This window comes from Pipistrellus hanaki (genome assembly GCF_964339955.1).
Source record: "Pipistrellus hanaki genome assembly, chromosome: 2".
Classification (NCBI taxonomy): Eukaryota; Metazoa; Chordata; class Mammalia; order Chiroptera; family Vespertilionidae; genus Pipistrellus; species Pipistrellus hanaki.
The window spans coordinates 85,773,608-85,795,307 of NC_140504.1; the positions used below are offsets into that span (position 1 = coordinate 85,773,608).

Consider the following 21,700-nt stretch of genomic DNA (forward strand, 5'->3'; position numbering starts at 1 on the left):
TCACTGTTTAAGTCAAAAGAGAGAACAATTTCTTTTATCACTTCCTTATGGCACCGCTGAATTCCAATAGAATGCGCTTCCCTTTACCACTTCTCGCATCAAGGCTAGTTTTGTCAAAAGTTCAGAAACAGCCCAAGTAAAACCAATGGACATCAACCTTGGGGAAAAACGTCAAGTGTTGCTTATAATTTCCAAAGGCATAGCAAAAAAAGGCAGAGTCAAACCACTCTTGCAATAGACCCTACACTAAGCTAAGCTTTGCTTGTATGTCTAAACTGGTTTATTCTGATAAGGACCTTTTCAAAGCTGGTCTCCACTTGTTTTTTATTACACCCCAAACACTATTTTCCTGTTTCTAAGGTGCGGGGAGTGAGGAAAGTTCTCGCAGTGGCTTTAGTCCTCAGCCATCCGGGGCAGCGCACCCACTGCAGGATCCTTCTCTTTGGTGCAACTCAGGGGCCGGCGTTGACATCCATACTCGGCTGTTTCCCACGGAATTTATCTTTCTGAAGCACTGCCCTGACAAACCGAAGTTCCACGAACTTTGAGAAGAAAGTTCCCTCTCAAGAAAACTTATACCCATTTGCAGGGAGTCTGTGGGGTGTGTGTGTGCGCTCCCAGCCAGGACCAGGTGGGGGTTGGGAGGAAAGGCTGAGCAGGTCCACTCGGACCCGCCCCCGGGGTTCGGCCTGGAGGGGCAGAGGGCGGGGCGGGAGGGTGGACTCAGGGGGGGGCGGGGGAGACACCTCCGGGACGTGCGCTTCCCCGCGGCCAGGGCGCCGCTCCTCCCGCGGGCGGGGGCAGGGCGGCGGGCGCCGTCGGGCTATAAAGGGCCCGGCCCCGCCCTCGCGCTCTCCTGGGCTCCGGACCCGCTCCCGCTCCGGCTCCACTCGACCCGCTCGGGCCTCGGCTACTCGGGCTGCGGCGGAAGATGGCGGCTCCGGCTCCGGCCCCCGGCTCTGAGGCGGCGCTGGCCGCGGCGCTGGCGGACGTGCCCGAACTCGCCAGGCTCCTGGAGATTGACCCGTACCTGAAGCCCTTCGCCCAGGACTTCCAGCGCAGGTACCGCCCGACCCCGCCAGGGCCTCCCCCACCCCGGCCTCAGCGCGGCGGGGCCTCCACGCGCAGACTCAGGTCGGGGCTGACGAGGTCTCCGGCGCGTGGCCCCGCCCCTCCCATAAACCCCGCCCCCATAAGCCCCGCCCCTCTGGCTCCGCCCCCTCCCCTGTGGGCGCCGTCCGGGGGCCGCGGAGGACATCGCCTTCCCCGGCTGGGCCTGGGGTGGGCGCTGGTGATTAGCTCCCGTGGTTGGCGGAGTTGGTAGCGGACACTCGGAGCCCTGGGCCGGAGGAGGGTGGGCTGAGCTAACTTTTCCCCCCGCCCCCGCCCCCGCCCCCCTCGGAGTCCGCCTGGGCGCCATGGAGGACGTGCTGGGGCTCCCAATGCTGGTCCCTCCGTCTGGCCTGCGGGGGAGGCCACGCCGCCCTGGGCCTCCGACCTCCCCGCGCACCGGAGGCCTGTGAGCGAGCGTGCATCCTGCGTGTGTAACTGCGCTTAACATTTTTCTAGTTTATTTCATAGCAAATACTGTGATTTTTCATATCCATCAGGATTCTTTCTGGCAGCTTTTATTCTTTTCTTGCTAATATACCCCACCCTCGGAGAAGACCAAGCCAATCCCTCCCTCCCCGAGGCGGATGAGTCAGCTGACAGTTTGGCATTGCTGCCCCGGAGTGGGGGGGGGGGGGGGGGTAGGCAAAGGAAGGGGAACTTCTGGAAGCTGATTTAGGATGCTCTAGTTTCAGCTTGTCTCTTTTGCTGCAGTAAACTGGTGTACTGCCGCTGAGTTGCTGGGATAGTCAGCTCAATTTAAAAAGTGTAGTTTTTAAGATTATAAATTATAGTACTACTTTTGTGGGATAGGTACGTCGTGATTTAATGGTTTCTGCGCACTTAGCCAAGCCACTGGTATGAAAACAATTTTGGCCACAGAAGGTACAAGAAACAGAAAACATCTAGGCAGAAACAGCATTGGGGATAATGAAACAGTTGATAAGGAATTTGAAAAAAAAAATCTTAAGTTCATGACCTAGTATTATCACTTGTGACTGTATTCAATTCAGCAGCTGTTTATTAAGGAGTCCCTAAGAAGATTCAAACAAAGTTGAATACAACATCTTATTCCAGAGTTGGTATATCCTAAAGAATGAGTGCTTTTCAAAGTAGTCACTTTGAGTTGTTGATCAGTTAATCAGATCATTAACCTCTTACGTAAGCCATATATATATATATATATATATATATATATATATATGTAACAGCCTTGTGAAATTGCTTTCAGTATTTGCAATATTGCTTTCAAAGAAACAGTTAATAATCTTGATAGTTCAAGATTGGATTTGACATAGAAGTAGCCAAAAATTTCAGAGCAAAAGATGATGGTCAGACATTTTTGATGTGCTTATTAATGATGCCACCATGCTTTGTAAAATAACAGTTACGACATGGAAATGTTTTGTCAATGTGCCCTATCCTCCCGCTTTAAAAAAATAATTACAAGAAGACAAACATCCCTTCTTAACTATTTCATGTAATTCACTTCAACCCCATTAGGACTGAAGCAGTTATAATCCTCTTTCATGGTTTATAAAGCTAATGAGAGGGGCCAAGGTCAGAGTAAAGAAGTGAGGGCAACTCAGAGTTCTTGGTGAGAAGGCTGGTCCAATGGGGCCCTTCTGCCCCACCTGGATTCTACTTCTGGCCTTGGTTCTGAGAAATTACCATTTTCCAGCACACACATTCCATTTAGGCATAGCAAATAGTAATCTGGCGTTTGGCTGCAGTAACTTTTACTGTTCACATCTGAAGAATAAACAATTCCTCCTTCATAAAGTTTGGTTTTCTGTACTTTTCCTATTTTCTGTTTATTTCTAACTAGAGGCCTGGTGCATGAGAAATCAGCCCAGCCTGGCCCCTCTCACAGTCCGGGAGCCCTTAGGGGCAGGAGGTAACCTGGCGATCAGGGGAAGGCAATGCTCCCATCACACCTCTGCTGCTGCCACAGCTGGCAGCACAAGCTTTGGCCTGCTCTGGTTACCTGAGCCTCGGGTGGTCCTGGGAGGCGGGGCAGCTGCCATCTAAGGCTTTTCTGTGCTTGGGCCTGCCCTGGGGGGTTGGAGGGCTGAGGGGATTGGGGACTCTGGAGGAAGGTGGGTGGAGCGGCCGTGCCATGTGCCTGCTGCCCTGGTGGGGCTGAGGGGACTGAGCACCGCCATATTTGAGGGCGTGGCAGTCAATAAGCATATTCCCTTCTTATTGACTGTGGGCACCACCATCTTTGTGAGGGTATGATGGTCAATTAGCATATTCCCTCTTTATTAGATAGGATAATTCACCTGGGCAGTGTGCCTTTGGTCTAACACAAATATACAAACAGTCAAACATTTAGTGCAAAGTATGCTTACTAAGGATTGAGGAAAATATGGACTGTAAAGAACTGTATATATATATATATATATATATATATATATATATATATGTATATATATCCCTAATATGCAAATAGACTGAATGGCAGAACAACCAAACAACAACCGAACAACTGGTTGCTATGACATGTGCTGATCACCAGGGGACAGGTAGCAGGCAGCAGTGTGTGTTCCACTGCTGGGGTTCGGGTTCGGCCGTGGCGGGATGGTGGAGCAGGTGAGCGGGAGTGCCAGACCAAGGTGGGGTGCCAGTAATTGTCATCAGGGCGAGACTCTGGTGGTTACTGAAAATTCTTTGCTCCTGCGAGCCCTGGTCCCACTTGGCGTTTGCCCCTGCTGTCAGTTCAGGCCCCACTCACTCCTGCTGCAGTGAAGCTGCTGCTTGTGTCCGTTGATAGCGTGCAGCACCGGCCTCGATCGCTTGGCACTGTCAGTGGGTGTGAGAGGTGGCTGCTGGCCCTAATTGCTCCTCAGGGCTTCTCCACATCCCCCTTCTCCTGAGGGGGTAATCAGGGCTGGCAGCGCCTCTTACACCCGCTGCTGGTGCCAGCCCCAATTGCTCCGTGCCATCAATGGGTGTGAGTGGGGCCAGCGCCCTAAGCACATGGGAGCTGTGGCAGGGTTAGCAGGGCTGCTGGCAGACAGGGGACCAGAGACCGCTGTTTGGAGGGGCCAGGTGGGGGCATGGAGGATGGGCCGAGACCCTCTCCTGTGCCTACCGCAGCCTTGCAGCCCATACTTCCTTTCAAGGTGCACAAATTCATGCACTGGATCCCTAGTATATAATAATTGAGAGGGGGAGGCAATTTCTTTTTGGTGGACTATCTCATTCTTCCTTAACCAACTTACCTTCATTAGAAATTCTGTTATGCATATTTGTTGTTATTGTTTATCTTTTCTGTAATTATAAAAATGTTGAATCAAGTGTGAGAATTAGTGAGTTATTTTGTGCCATAAAATAAAAATTAGTACATTAGAGTGAGTAATCTCATTGATTACTGCCCATGATGAGATTTTTCTCTGGGCGCTCGCTCGCGCGCGCTCTCTCTCTCTCTCTCTTTCACCTGTTATATATACTGCAGTTAGTTGCTGTGATCATAATTCCAACAGCTTCCTGTTTAAAACAATATTTATTTATTTTTAAATGTATTTTTATTGATTTCAGAGAGGAAGAGAGAGGAAGAGAGAGGAAGAGAGAGATAGAAACATCAATGATGAGAATCATTGATTGGCTGCATCCTGCATGCCCCCTACAGGGGATCAAGCCCACAACCCGGGCATGTGCCCTTGACTGGAATAGAACCTGGGACTCTTCAGTCCCCAGGCCAACACTCTATCCACTGAGCCAAACCAGCTAGTTTGTTATATGTGGACAACTAAAACAACATTTAGTTGTCCACATATAACATATCAATGTGAGTTATAAGGGCTTTCCTCATGCCAGTCAGTCAAGGATCTATGCTGATGACGGCTTTGTTTTGAAACATGCCTTTGCAGTGTCAGTGGCAAGGCACAGAGAACATGTTGTACTATGCACTGTTTCTTAACACCTTTTGCCTGAGTCACTTCTGCTGTTATATTGGCCAGTGCAAGTCAAATGTGACTTCTGAGCCATATAAGTGAGAGAGAGAATTGATATTGCTGAAAACAGCCTGAAAAACAATACAGTTGCAATAATACTTGTCTGTACACTCTGTTTAAAGTTTATATAAAGTTTATATGGTGCTCACACACATTACTGAATTTAATCCTCATAATAAAACCAGAGGGTAGGAAGAGAGGGCATTTTTGTTTTTCCTGGGATTTGGTGACTGGCTTTCGTTGACATGGATAGTAACTGCTGCAGCTGGGATTAATCTTTCTTTACTAAAACTGTTCTCAATAAGTTCACAAACTGATTTCTTGGTGGTAACTTATTGGATACCTCCAGCATTGGACATTTTGGACCACTTCTTGGATCCTCAAAGCCATGATACTGCAGCTCTTGTTTTTCTTCCATCATCTCTGGTGGTTTCCTCGCAGCTTTTTCTGACCATTGAATACAGGAGATTCTCAGGGCCTTCCCTGGGCACTTTTATATATATTTCTACTTTATGTACTTTTCCTAGCATTCTCATTCATCTCATGGATTCCATCTATGTGCTGAGGCTACCCATATCTATCTGTACCCTAAATCTTTCTCCTGGTCTTAGACATATTTATAAATATCTTCATTTTGATGTCCTATAAGAATAACACTCAACATGTATAAAACTAAATTTATGTGTTTTTTATGCCACACCTGTTTGTCCTTTTATACCCTGTCTCAATGTGTGGTATCTTCATCTATCAACTACTTGAGTCTAAAACTTAAGAATTATCCTTAATTATTATTTCTCCCTCCTTTTCTCTTATTTCTAATCTAGTCTAGTTAGTTATAGCTTCTGTTTTTCTACTGTTTTCATCTTACTTAAGTCATTAGCATCTCTAGCCTGAATTACAAAACCAGCCTCATAATAGTACCCCCTTTTCAAATTTTTTCAACATCTTCTCATTGCATGCTACAGTTTTGATATAAAATGTCTGTGTTGTGAGACTTAGTTTTTGATGTGGTTACTGATAACACAAAAGCCAAACTACTTTTCAGTTCTGAATAGATACCAATGTAAAAGCTATTGCTAACAAAATAGAGATGTTCACTCTAATAATACTTAACACATTTGAGCTCACAAAAACCTCTCCTCCCATTCTTGGGCACTCAATCTGACCTGAGGCTCTCTCAAACTGTATTCCTTCAGTGATTAAACCTCTAGTCTCAGGAGTATGGAAGGATCTAATTAACAATGATTTTCTTGATTTTCTCTTTATTTGAACATATAGTTCCCTTCCCCAGATTGTCACACATCACCTCCTGGTAATTAATGCTTCTCCTCTTTCCATCCATCCTAACATCCCCAACATTTTTAGCTTCGGGTGAGTTGACCTAAGACTCAATAGTATGGAAAAGAGCAAGGGTCAAAAGACAGTTATTCAGTCATTTGCCCATTCAAATATTACACTGTTTCCTCTAAGCTAGATATGGCTCTACAGCCTGAGAATACAACAGTGAGCAAACTATTAAGGGCTCTCCTAGGAAAGCAAACAATCTCATGGAGGATACAAAAGAGCAGAAAGACAGCTAACTACATTACAGTGGATGATTACCCTTAGGATGGGGTGTTCAAGTTGGTAGACAAGCTATGAGAAGGACATTTAAGAACAGGTATAAGTTAGGGGAGGCATATGCGAAATCTCTAAGCTGTGCCCTGCAGCATGTGTAGAGATGTGCCAGATAAAGCCAGTGCTGCCTAAGTTGTGGGCTCTAAAGAAAATAAAATGTCAATGACTCTTAACAGGCAGGAAAGAATAAGCAGATTGCAAGATGTACCTGGCCTGCTTTTTTTTTTTTTTTTTTTTTTTTGTACTAGTAGATTCATTTGCCCTTTGCAGCTGAGATCTTTGCTAACTCAGGAGCCATTCCTGAATGCTCTGCAGTGATGGACAAAGGGCTAAGGCCTCTTCTCATTTTCAGAGTGCCTTAAAATGACTTGATGGAGCATTTTTGTTTTGTTTAGGCTCTGGCACTTGCTGCACTAACTCCTGAGAAGTGACACTTAAAGTCAGTGATTTTCAATTGATGTGCCCCAAGAATTTTTGAAATATGCAATACCTGACTAATTAGTCAGGGACACTGGCCCCTTTTCCCTCAGATCATCAAATAAAATAATGACAACAGCCAACACAATAGCCATCCAATGTGAATGCCATGTCTTGAACCATAAATATATAGGCCATCTAATAAAATTGTATATTTTTGGTCACATTGCATAGTAAGGTTGTGTCTGTATCTGATTAGTTAATTCTTGGTACTAGAAATCCTTATATACAAGTATAGGCACTTGGTTTTTTAAAAAGTCTCTTTGGAGCAAAAAAGGTGGGTGAATACTATTATTTTTTGTAGAACAATCTTCTCTTGTGGTGATGTCTGCTCATCAATAGATGCTCACTATTGCTTTGAATCCAGGGTTCTTTTGTGTTTAATATTCAAAAGTAGCCCTATTCTCTTCTGTGTTTATGGTAACAGGTATTCAGTATATTGACAAAAGGTAAAACTCCACATTGAAGAGGTTATTATACAGTTTACATTCAATAATTTATTATACAATTCCATTGCAGTTTATTTTACACTAGAGGCCCGGTGCATGAAATTCGTGCATCGGGGGAGGGGGGGGTGTCCCTTAGCCCAGCCTGCACCATCTCCAATCTGGGATCCCTCGAGGGATGTCCGACTGCCAGTTTAAGGGATTGGGCCTGGACAGGCAGTTGAACATCCCTCTCACAATCCAGGACTGCTGGCTCCCAACTGCTTGCCTGCCTGCCTTCCTGATTCCCATAACCGCTTCCACCTGCCAGCCTCATCACCCTAACCACTCCCTGCCAGCCTGATTGATGGCTAACTGCTCCCCTGCCAGCCTGGTCACCCCTAACTGCCCTCCCCTGCAGGTTTAATCTCCCCCAATTGCCCCCCCTTGCAGGTCTGTTCCTTCCCAACTGCCCTCCGCTACTGGCCATCTTGTGTCCACATGGGGGCAGGATCTTTGACCACATGGGGGCAGCCACCTTGTGTGTTGGAGTGATGGTCAATCTGTATATAATTGTTTTATTAGATAGGATAGAGGCCTGGTGCATTGGGAGTGGGGGAGGTGCAGCTGGTTTGCCCTGAAGGATGTCCCGGATAAGGGTGGGGATTCCCTTGGGGCGTGGGGCAGCCTGGGCGAGGGGCCTGTGTTGGTTTTCAGGCCGGCCACACACCCCTAGAGACCCAAGCAGAGGCCCTGGTACCTGGAATTTATTTATCTTCTACAATTGAAACTTTGTAGCCTGGAGCGGAGCCAAGCCTTCTGCTCCCTCTGTGGCTGGCAGCCATTTCTGTTGGGACTTATGTATCTTCTATAATTGAAACTTTGTAGCCTGTAGTGGAGGCCTGGGCGGGCCAGGGTGTGAGGAAAGCTTGGCTTCTTCCATTGCCGGAGCAACCCTAGCCTCCTGCTCTTTCCAGCTACCAGCTCCGTGGCTGCTGCCATTTCTGTTTGGATTTATGTATCTTCTATCATTGAAACTTTGTAGCCTTGACTGGAGGCTTAGGCCAGCAAGGACAGGCAGAAACTTGGCTTCCTCCATTGCCAGGGAAACCCAAGACTCCCTTCTGCTCTCTGTGGCCATAGCCATCTTGGTTGGGTTTATTTGCATATTTGCTCCTGATTGGCTTGTGGGCGTGGCTTGTGGGTATAGTGGGGTGATAGTTAATTTGCATATTACTCTTATTAGATAGGATTGTTTAAGATATGGTGATTTAACTTGTAAAACTTGATTGAGTTTTGATGTTTGAATGATAATAATATAGATTCTAAACTGTTTCTTCACATGTAAAATGGAAAAATATATAAAATTATTGCTGTGACCATGTTCCAAGTATGAGAACAAGATAAGGCTTGACTGTCAACTCTCCTAAGTGCTAAATAGTTTTAAAATAGTTTCAAAATATTTTATTAAAATGTTTCTTTCTCTGTAAACTATGGATGAGAGCTACCTTGTAGGTGTGTCTGGAGGACAAGAATACATGTAAAGGTGCTCAGTAAGTAAGTAAGTCATTTAATGATGACGATAGTATTAGCAAACTAACTTTCTATCCTAAATGTTTACTAGAATATTAGTTTCAGAAAATTTTCTTATTTTTAGCTTCTTTAATTCAGTATCCTGAATTCAACCATCAGATAAATAATGTGACCAGAAATTTCCCTCAACTTGTTATTTTGCTGGTTAATGGCATCTTTACGTTAGGGCGTTCCTTCTTTTTTCCCAGAAGAGCAATTGTGTGAATGAGGTGAGGAGGTGGTAATTTTAATCATAATGTAATAGAGAAGGAAAATAATATGTTTAAACTTTGATCCTTAATTTGGAAAGGCAATGAGAAGGCAATTGCCAATGTACTATAAGCTGAAGGCAAGATGAATCCAGGATATAATGAGCACAAAGCGCCTTTTCCTGAGAGAGGTAAATGCTAGCCTTCAGGAAGTCCAAAACACTCTTCTCTTGATCTTCCTTTTCTGCCTTTTTCTTTCATCTAACTGCTAAGTGGTCATATTATTGGGCATCAAACAGCTGCAGTGATTTTTTTTTTCTCTTGAACTTTAGATGGTTGGAGGAATGGTCACGGTGAGTTTACTAATAGCAAGAATAACTTTGAAAATAAGAAGAAAAAGTACATAATAGCAGCTTAAAAGTTTGAAAATGAAAGAATTATCCACTGGGGTCTGAACATATAATGTGTTAATAAGAAAATAAAATGAAAGCCTATGTCTTGCCTTATCTTTTTTTTCTTTTTCATTTGATGAATTTAGTTAACATATTTTTAATATGTTTGATTTTATAGTAAGATGATGATACAAAGTAATGGAATATTCATGTGTGTTTTAGTAGACCTATGGAACAATAAGTTAAAATGAGACACAATATTTAGGAATATACTCCTAGTCTATAGTATAAAATATGATAATCAGAAACCAAGTCTACAAATATACTTTTTGTGTAGGCAAACTTGAAGTTTGCAAATATGTCAAATATTTAGCAAGTGTGAATTAAATATCGTTGTGTTTTTTTTTTGTTTTTTTTTTTACCAATGAAATCATGTTAATGTTATCAATCTAATTCATTTTTATTTTCATAAATAATAAGCTACTAACCACAGGCTATATTTAATTATAAATAGTTGTATAATGGACATAGGTTCTTTTTACAGAAATATGGTAAAATCTATATTATGCACTTAGATCTGTGCACCAGAAAACTTAACACACCCTCAATTTACACACAATTCACAAACTGAGTTACTTACAATAGAGATTTGTATTTTTACAAAGAAAGTGGAGTTATTTGGTTCCTAGCAAGGACCCATCATTTTTTATCTTCAGCTTTACTATCATTCACTTATTGTCTTTATTTTTATGCTTAGAAGATGGGAGGGCACATCGAGGAGCATGTGCCAGCTCACTGTGTTCGTTTTAGCTGGTTATATATTAATTTTTCTATAAAATCCACCTAATTTTTTTATTTACAAATTATCGACCAAAATTGTGCCATAGTCATCCTCAGTTGAAAGTGAGCCTGGATAATCAAGGCGTTTAGTTGCACACACATTCACCTGAGAAATGTCCTTTTGCCTCATTCATCACAGCTCCCCAGGGCTCTTTCCTTTGCTTCGAAGGAGAGACTACATCTGGCTAAAGATGAAAAGTCCTTGAGAGACCATGTTGTAGTTCTCCATATACCAAGAAAAGTCTACAGCCGTATCTTTTAATATCACCAATCCCGGGGTCCTTACTAGACCTGACTGTTTTCCTGGACTCTTCTCTTGGCAGAAAATATAAGGACTTTTGGCTGCTCTAGTCCAAAACAAACTGTTCTCTTTTCCTGTCACCTGGCCCCCAAATTTGGGAGCATCCCTATCTTCTTTTTTTAAATCATAGATACTTTAATCTTCAAAAATATGGGTGTTTTTAGAGGAAATTAGTTACCTAATTACTAATAACTTTTATATCCTCTGGGTTCATTAGAAACAATCTGATTTATTAAGTTATTTGGAGAATATAGTGTTTAGGTTAGAAAGAACAACCAAATTAAAGATGTCAGCTAATGTGCCCAATCTTTAGAACACTTTATCTTTTGTTAACTAATGACATACAAGCTTATGAGGGCTTTAGCATTATGCCTTTCTGTGCTTTTGGTTTTTAAACCTTAAGATGTGTAACTATTGCCGAAACTGGTTTGGCTCAGTGGTAGAGCTTCGGTCTGCGGATTGAGGGGTCCCAGGTTCGATTCCGGTCAAGGGCATGTACATTGGTTGCGGGCACATCCCCGGTAGGGGGTGTGCAAGAGGCAGCTGGTCGATGTTTCTCTCTCATCGACGTTTCTAGCTCTCTATCCCTCTCACCTCCTCTCTGTAAAAAATCAATAAAATATATTTATTTAAAAGTTGGTCCGAAGGTTGTGGGTTATTGTTAAGCTGAATAAAATATATTTAAAAAAATGTGTAACTATTGTCTTTCACAATATACATACCACAGACTTTTAATATAAATTCAGGATTTTGTCATAATAGGCATGTTTACTGTTTTGTTTCCCTCAATAGGACTAAAGAGCAATTTGTGGAATAATGAAATTCCTGTTTGATGTTAGAATAGAAGCCCAATTATCTGGGTTCATATTTGTTTTCTTTCCTAAGAGGTTATTGCTCTATTACCCGTGATCATTCTATACTACTAATTGGAGATCATTAGTAACTAATGTCAGATTCTGGAGGTTAAAAACTATTTCATGTTTGTCACTTCTGTACTTTTTCTTTAGTTCTTTCAGCATTAAAAATCTCTGATATACTTTTTTTAAAATTTATTTTTTACAAATGCAAGTCTTTCATTTTCTTAACCATTTCTTACACTGGACAGTGTTGTTTTAAGTTGTACTTGCTAATGATAGGAATATAATGAAGCCAACTGGTCTCTTTTTGCTTCACTTCCATAAAAAACCTTTTACTGAAAACTATATGCTATCCCTGCATATTATGTAAATCTCTACTCACAAATATAACACAGAAGCAGGAAATATTTAGAAACAAGAGTATTATAAATTTTCTTGTAGCAGGTTCAAAGAACCTTTAAAAGTATTTACAAATATCATGAACTTAAAGACTTGTCAATTGTGTTAGACTGGAGTTTTAAAAGACAAATGATTTTGAAATAATTATAGATTCACAGGAAGTTGCAAAAATAGTACGGAAGAGGCTTCAGAAGGTTTCTGTATGGCTTGCCAGTCTTGCCCTTGTGGTAATATCTTTTTAACTACATGTATTACAGTATCAAAACCAGGAAATTGACATTAGTGCAGTCTATAGATCTCATTCAAATTTCACCAGTTTTTATTTTTTTTAATTTAAAAAATTTTTAAAGTTTTCTCAACTTTTATTCTGTACATTTCAAGTTTCACTATGAAACAAATAATTCCAAAACAAAATGATATGCAAGTTTTTAATTTTTAAAAATTAATTTATTTTAACTTTATTTCTATTTGTGTCTATTTGTTTTTAATTATAATTCATAATACCCAACTAAATTAATATATAAAATGGCTATTTGAGATGATCTTATTTGTGTGTATACTTTTTTGCAATTTTATCACTGGTAGATATTAAACACTACCACAATGAGATACATAATTATCTCATCAAAAAAATGAACTCCCTCATTCCTTCATATTTATACTCTTTTACTCTTCCCCTGCCCCTAAACATTGGCAGTCTCTGATCTGTTTTACATCTGTATAATTTTTTATTTTATTTTAGAATGTTATATAATTTAAATCATACAACATGTAATCTTTGGAGATTGCCCTTTTTTCACTCAGCCTAAGGTCTTTGATAACTGTCCAAGTTGTATATATCAATCAATAGTTTGTTCCTTTTTGTTGCTACAAAAAGTATTTCATTGTATAGATGTATCAGAGTTTATTTATCCACTCGTCTGTTTAAGGACATTTAGATTGGTTCTAGTTTTTGTCTCTAAAAAATATTGCCATAAAGATAAGATATGAATTATTATGGATGATTTTTATTTTTCTGGGAAAAATGCCTAGAAATGTGATTGTTGGGTTATAATATATAGCAAGTGTATGTTTATTTTTATAAGAAATTGCCAAACTACTTTTCATAATGTTTGTAACCTTTTGCATCCTGATCAGAAATCTATGAAGGATACAGTTATCTGCATTCTTGCCAGCATTTGGTTCTGTCAATTTAAAAAAAAAAATATATATATTTTATTGATTTTTGTACAGAGTGGAAGGGAGAGAGATAGAGAGTTCGAAACATCAATGAGAGAGAGTCATTGATCAGCTGCCTCTTGCACACCTCCTACTGGGGATATGCCCGCAACCAAGGTACATGCCCTTGACCGGAATCGAACCCTGGGCCCTTTAGTCCCCAAGCCGACGCTCTATCCATTGAGCCAAACCGGTCCCGGCGGTTTTGTCAATTTTTAAATGTTAGTTGTAATACGTATGTAGTAATATATCATTGTGATTTTAATTTGCCTTTTCTAATAGCTAATTTTATTAAAAATCGTTTAAAGTGTTATTTGCTACCTATATATCTATTTTGTGAAATTGTCTTTTGTTAATTTTTTAACTAGGTTGATTTTTATTTTTTTTATTTTTGAATTCTAGTATAAATTCTTTGTCAGATACATGTTTTGCAAGTACTTTCTTTTAGTCTGTATCTTGCCTTTTCATTTTCTAAACAGTCTTTCATAGAACAAAGGTTTTTAATTTTGACGAGTCCAATTTATTGGTATTTTTGTTTTGTGGATCTTGCTTTTGTTGTCATGAATAACTATCATGTATAAGAGCTCTTTGTCTACTTCTAGGACCTGAAGATTTCCTCTGAGTTATCTTCTAGAAGTTTTATTGTTCTACACTTTACTTTTAAGTCTATCACCCATTTTCACTTAATTTTTGTATAAGGTCTGTGGTTTAGGTTGAGGTTTATTTTATTGAGTATGGATAAATAAAATAAATTTACTGAGAAATAATTGACATATTACTGTATATGTTTAGGTAGTACAGGATGATGTCTTAATTTATATTATTATAGTGTGTTTAGCTAACATCTATCTTCTCATGTAGAAACAATAAAAAGAAAAGAAAGAAAAAAAGAAAAGGGAAACAAATTCTCCTTTTGATGAGAACTCAGAATTTACTCTTTTAATGACTTTTCTATATGTCACATACCAGGGTTAGCCAGTCATCATGTTTTACATTACATCTCTGGCTGGTACTTATCCGTCTTATCACTGGAAGTTTAATTTCTTTTTAAGATCATGAATTGATAAACTTGTATTGGGAAGCCACCTGACTAAAAATAAATTAGTTTTTAGTCAGATCACTGAAATATATATGAACAATGACTATCTATCACTCTCTCTCTGTCTGTCTGTCTGTCTCTCTCTCTCTCTCTCTTATGATTATTAAAATAAGTGGGAACTAATTAACCTGTCAGTTTTCTTATTTCTAAGTTCTTATTTTAATTTTCGATTGTTATCATAAGGCACCTCCAAACCTTTAGGAAGCAGGGGAAAAATAATTGATGAAATATAAAATAATTTATTCCCAAATTGTTACATCATTGTTAGAGTTTTTTCCGTTTTTAATTCTCATATTTTTTTTATGTCATAACATGACTTTATTGATATTCTAAATATAAGTAGATATTAATCTTTATAGTTTGAATTTGTAATTTCAATTTGACTTTTTAGTTTTTTATTTCATGTCTTATTCTTAGAACTCACTCATTTATTAGTGTTATATATTCTTTAGTTCTACATTATAAAATAGTGCTCTTAAACATACATACAATGGCATACTACTATAAAATCACAAGAAAAGATGAAATAACTTCCATTTTCTGTAACTTGGATGGGTCTTGAGAATAGTATGCTAATTAAAATAATTCAGACAGAAAAAGTTAAGAATCATTTATGGTCTCCTTCATGTGTGGGAGGGTTATAAAACTGAAAGCAACAAATGAGCAAATAAGACAAACAAAAAGCCATAGATACAGACAACAGTAAGATGGTTACCAGAGGGAAGGAGAGTTGGGAGGTAGGTAGTAAAGAGTAAAGGGAACCAATTATATGCTGACAGAAAATTTGAATTTGGGTGGTGGGCACACAATGCAATATACAGATGATGAATCATAGAATTGTATACTTGAAACTTATATAATCTTATCAACCACTGTCACCCAATAAATTTAATTAAAAAAATTCTTATTCATTTTGTCTATTTACTTGGCTTAAATGACTAGTAAGTCTTCAGGAATTTTTGTTTTATTCTCATTTGTAGGAACGAATTTGTTAAATCTTAACTAATGTAATGTTAATATCTTCTAAGATTTTTATCTAACTAAAATTAGCTTTTGGTTTATTTTAATCTTAATATTTACTTAGGTCTTTGTCAGGATTCATGGTGCTGCTAATATATTAAGTAATCAGAACATGTTAGTTCCTAAACAGAAATTTGTTACATGTTCAGAGATGAAAGTTATTAGTGCATTTATTTGGCAAAATTTAGATATGAATTAGCTAAAATTTTACCCATCTTCAAACAGAAAAGTAAAGAGGAACTTTTTATTTTATTTTATATATTTTCATTGATTTCAGAGAGAGGGAGAAACATCAGTGATGAGAATTATTGATTGGCTGTCTCCTGCATACCCCCTACTGGGGATCAAGCCAGCAACCCTGGTCATGTGCCCTGACCAGGAATCAAACCCCAACCTTCTAGTTCATGGGTCAGTACTCAATCACTGAGAAACACTGGCCGGGCTAAAGAGGAACTTTTGACGTTTTGTTTATTCTGTAATGATTACTCACTATGGTGGGCCTGAGACTCTAACATCCAAAAGACTTCTGCCAACTTATTGATAATAACTTATCATCATCACAGTGATAATTATTATTATTATAATTTATGCATATGTCATTTTACATTTGGATCTGAGATCTGCATTTCTAGGAAGCTCTCAGGAGGTGCTGATATTGCTCTTTCACAGATATTTTTATTTGTAAGGCATGGCATGGTCTCAACTCAGTTCAAAACTGAGCTTAGTAATGGACCAAAATGTATTCTATCAGCATTTGTTGTAAGTATATGCTCCGATTTTTTTAAAACAAGTAATTCACATATACTAATAGTTAACTAGAGATTATTTAGTTTTTTAATGGTCACAATGACTTTTCTATTTATTGTAAGTAAAAGGGGTTTCATTTTAGTGTTATCAAATTTGTATTTTCTTATATTCATACTAGAGGCCTGGTGCATGAAATTCATGCACTTGGGGGCGGGGGAGGTCCCACAGCCTGGCCTGCACCCTCTTGCATTCTGGGAGCCCTCAGGGGACATCTTTAGCACTGCCACCACTGCCACTGTGCTCACCAGGGCTTCTGGCAGAGTGGTGCTCCCCCTAAGGGAGCGCACTGACCATCAGAGGCAGCTCCTGCATTGAGCATTTGCCCCCTGGTGGTCAGTGTGTGTCATAGTGATCAGTTGCTCTGCTGTTCGGTTGATTTGCATATTAGCCTTTTATTATATAGGATTGTGTGTTTCATGATTGTTATAGGTCTTTAGGTTAACATACAAAAGGTGATTACATAAAGAAAAGAAAATTATCTTTCATACTGGTGGTCCAGGATATACATGGGCATCTGAGTCATATGATGTTTCATTAATTTGCTTGTTTAACAAGCCTGTATTCTGTATCCTTTCTGAACTAGATATTGTGCTATGTGGTAGTAGAACAAGTATGAGTAAGATAGGCTTCCCACATAACAGGAACTTTAATTGGCAAGATGAAAGAGCAAACACAGTTATAGTAAGTATTGGTGCATAAAATCCAGAGTAAGACAGATGAAAGCATACCCTGTTCTTTTAAGGAAGGGGAGTGTAAACTGCAAAGAAATATATTTGAATTATCTTAAATTTTTAAAATTATTTATCTTTAAATAGAGGACTAAGTCTTGAAACACTGGCCGGGCTAAAGAGGAACTTTTGTAGACAGTCTATGAAACCCTTTTTTGAAAGAATATGATAGCAAAGACATTTATCTTCTTTAAAACTATAATAAAGTTATCACATGTCCTTTAAACAGCTTTTGTTGTTCTTAAGTGAAAGTATACTTGCAAAAATGGTTCAGTTGCAAAAATGTGTTTGTGTAAGAATTGTAACATTGTGTTAAGAACTGAAGCCTGGCCGTTTATAAATCATTTGATAAAATATCAGTAAGCTTCTTTATAACTGATGAAGTCATTTTGGAAGGTGTTGTTGATTATTTTTAGAGGCAATGAGGCAATTCCCAAGTAAGCTAAGGGCACCTATTTTTGAACAGGTCAGGGGGACATTTTGATTAGTGTCATCTAGTAGGCAGGTTCCCAGAAATGTAAATGAGTACTGAATGCTTCCTGACCCCAGCCTAAGTGTCTCTCCTCCATCAGCACTATCCAGTGGAAATACAATATGAGCCACATATGTAATTTAAAATTTTCTAGTAGCTTCATGAAAAAAAAGTAAAAAAAAAAAAAGTAAAAAGAAACAGATTAAATAAATTTTAAAAAATATTTTTATTAATTTTTTATAGAGAGAGGAAGAAAGAGGGAAAGAGAGAGAAACATCAATGTGAGAGTGGAACAGTAATTGACTGCCTCTAACATGCCCCTTTTTGGGGATCAAGCCTGAAACTCCAAGTATGTGCCCCGACTGGGAATCATACCAGCAACCAGCAACCTTTCAGTGCACTGGATGACTTCCAACCAAGTGAGCCACACCAACCGAGGCTAAAATGAATTTTTTGTAACATATTATATAACCCAGTATTTTCAAAATATCATTGTTCCAACATGAGCAGGAGGGAGCCAGTCCATAATTCTCTCTCACCACTGATGTTTCTCCCTCTTCCTTCTTCTCTCTGAAATTAATGAAAAAATATAAAATAAAATAAAAAGTTCCTCTTTTTTGTTTAAAGATGGGTAAATTATTAGACTTCGGTGGTTATTTTGCACTTATAGCACATCTCATTTAGGACTACCTGTATTTCAAGGGTTCAATAACCACATATGGGTAGTGGCTACTATATTGGAGAATGCAGGTTTAGATTATATATCTGGAAGAGGAGCATTTATAGAAAGGTTATATTTATATATGTAAAGACATTGAGCCGAAGCCGGTTTGGCTCAGTGGTAGAGCATCGGTCTGCGGACTGAAAGGTCCCAGGTTCGATTCCGGTCAAGGGCTTGTACATTGGTTGCGGGCACATCCCCGGTAGGGGGTATGCAAGAGGCAGCTGGTCGATGTTTCTCTCTCATTGACGTTTCTAGCTCTCTATCTCTCTCCCTTCCTCCTCTCTGTGAAATATCAATAAAATATATTTTAAAAAAAATAGACATTGAAGGGGAAGATTAAGGAAGGAGAAAGTTTCGCTCAGTTTATCTGTTTATGATAACAGGGGAAAGTAGACCCATGGAGATTTGATTTTGTCTAACAAAGGGAGTCAACAATTATTGACCCATAACTACTACTACTACTACTACTACTACTACTACTACTTCTTTTTCTTCTTCTTCTTCTTCTTCTTCTTCTTCTTCTTCTTCTTCTTCTTCTTCTTCTTTTTAATACTTGAAGAAAAGTAAATGGATGATGTCTTAAATGTAAACATGGAGATATGTCACATCATTAACTAACTGAGGCTGTCAAGGTAGCTACATTTTCCCAAGTAATTGGGCATGACTTTGTCCACATTGTTCTTTTTGTTTAGGTGATTCTTATTTATGTCATATTTTCATATGTCTTACATCTATCCCATAAGGCAAAAACAAAAACAAATGCAAAACAAAACAAAAAACGAGGTCGGCCAAAGTAAATCCGATCCTTCTTGATGAAGTGACTGAGATCAGGTGGTTCCTTGGTGCTCTAATATCCGAGACCTTTCTGGATGTGCCAGCCTCACTTTGACTCAGGCCAAGTAACAGCTGTTCCTAACATTGTGGTCCCAAGAGTCTTGCTTATGTGAAGTGACTCAGTATGACTTGCATTATCACTGAATCGGTCTCTTTTTGTAAGAGAGGAGGGTTGGAAGGATTGCTTCTCAATCACTTTTCAAACTTTAAACAGTATATGGGTGTGTGTGCACAAACAAGTGTGTTTTATTTTTTATGCCCTTTATGATTTGCTTTTCTTATTTCCTGTAGATAGTAATTTCATCAGTGTTTGTGTTTTTTATTTATTTTGTACCTACTTAATTTGTATATATGGTAGTTACCTTGTACTATTAATTAAAAATATTACCATTTATAAAAGTACTTGTCCTCATGAGCTGACATGTCAATCCTATTCTTCCCATGGAGCTGTTTTCCATACTGTGGAAAACAGTACAGCTGACACACTCAGCTTCTCTGGGATGCTGGCTGTGTGTTTGGAATTTAAGTAGCGAAGGATATATTTAGGGAACGCATTATTGTCTTGTAGGTAGTTTCCATAGAGCTCAGAGTAGAGGTTTACACTCAAGGGGTGCTTTGCAAGTTGATATTAACTGGGGGTCTGGTCCAGCTTGTTCTGTAATATTAGAAATATAAAAATATGTATTACCATAGTTGTTGGAGGGTCCCCAGAAACACTTGTAAGTAATTCTATCATGTAGTGGTCTGTGGGGGGTGAAGCCTCTCTCACATGCAGCTTAACCTTTCTTGTGTCTAATACTGCTCGTGAAGAAGATTGTAATTTGTGCATTGTGCTTTTATCATGTTGCTGTTCCCAATGCAGTTAATGTAATTTTTCATTTTGTAACAGTCCTCAGGCAATTCTGTTTAACAATGCTTTCTATTTCAGAACATTCTCCTACTTAAAAAACTTCTTTTGCCTCAGGCCCAACATGTCTTTTTCAGCCAGGCCAGCAGTAATTTTTATCTTTGCTGGCTTCATTCACCTTTACTGTTATACTTCTATATGAGTTTCCTAGGAATGTCTATTTTTTTTGTATTTAAAGCATAGCAAATGCTGGTGTGCTTACACCTTTTATTTATTGATATTTGGTTCAAATGTGTGTAGTTTTCTAGATTGTAAACAGGACTGTTTTCTTAATGAATAGAATTTTAATTTTCTACATGAACTTTTAGTCATCCACAAAATTAATCACACTAGAATAAGACACTATCTTACTGATTAAAAAAAAAGTGTTCAAGTTAATTTAATAGGTTGAACATTGTATTTTTAAGGTGATATCTTAAAAGTGAGTGAAACAAATCACTTAGATTGCCATCCCAAATCATCTTGAATTATGCTTGAGATAATGTAGCATTCTGAATCTTTTTGAAAGTGCTCTTGGGTCTGAATTTGGTAATAATATACATTAGAGAGATTTATGTTTTTAATGGGGAAAGTCTGATAATCAGAGGTATATAAGAGAAACCCTTTGTTCTCTTTATCATTATCTAATTCTGGCTTACACCAAGGTAGATTTTAAACATCTTATATAATATTAAGGTTTTCAGGAGATTCTAGGGACTATATAGAGAGAGACCCAGTGCTAATCTGGAGTTAGAACTCCAGCTATGCAATAAAAATGTATTTTACATACCATACACATTATGTAGCTGTGTGCTTGTGTGTGTACAAAGGCTTTTTTTTCTTTTTTCTTTTTTTTTTTTTTTTTACAACTGGCTTTTATATCATGTCTTCTTTAAGTTGGAATAAATGTTTTCCCATCATTGTGCTGGTATCTGTGTGCAAACATTGCAGAAAATGGGGATTTTCCTTTCTTTGGGAATAGTCATCATACTGTTAAAAAAAAAAAAAAAAAGAGAAAGAAAGAGTACTTTTTTGGGTTATAGTTTGCATTTTAAATTTCATTGCTGTTCCTCTCAACTTCCATCTGTGTTGACATTTGGGAATTTTGCTGTTGCTCTTTCTCAAGTGGAGTGAAAGAGCTTAAAGCAGACTTTACACTTTTAAATACAACCCAGCTGCTACCGAATCATGATTCACACCCAGTCTGACTACAATTTTTTTTTTTTTGCTTAAAAAGAAATAAAAAATATTATTGAACAATATATTTCTCAACTTTATAATGCTACTGACTATTATACATTATTCACAATCATTTTTCACTGTTGGAAATTCAGGATTAAATAGTTAAATTGCTAGAATAATACATCTTGCTATAAAATATTACTAGAAGATCAAATGATCAGGTGACATTTATTGTTATTTTCTATTAGAGGCCTGGTGCACAAGATTCATGCACTTGGGAGGGGTGAGGTGGGAGGGGGTCCTCAGCCCAGCTTGTGCCCTCTCGCAGTCCTGGACCTCTCAGGGGATGTCCACCAGCAGTCAGACATCCCTCTCGCAGTTTGGGGCTATTATAGTCTGGGATCCCTCGCTCCTTACCACTCGCCTGCAGCAGAGGCAGGAGAGGCTTCTGTCACCACCGCTGAGATTGCCAGCTGTGACCCTGGCTTCTGGCTGAGTGGTACTCCCCTTGTGGGAGCACACTGACCACCAGGGGCAGCACTTGCATTGAGTGTCTGTTCCCTGGTGGTCAG

At 39.0% G+C, this 21,700-nt stretch overlaps 1 protein-coding gene across 1 annotated transcript in view; it reads left to right on the top strand.

Annotated features, from left to right (window-relative positions):
- The first annotated feature begins 724 nt into the window (after positions 1-724).
- The window catches only part of GBE1 (1,4-alpha-glucan branching enzyme 1), a 284,975-nt gene continuing 263,999 nt past the window's right edge, over positions 725-21,700 (top strand). The window contains exon 1 of the mRNA XM_084875638.1: positions 725-1,062. Coding sequence (XP_084731764.1) covers positions 932-1,062 — 131 coding nt within the window. The 5' untranslated portion in view covers positions 725-931. The remainder of the gene's footprint in view (positions 1,063-21,700) is intronic.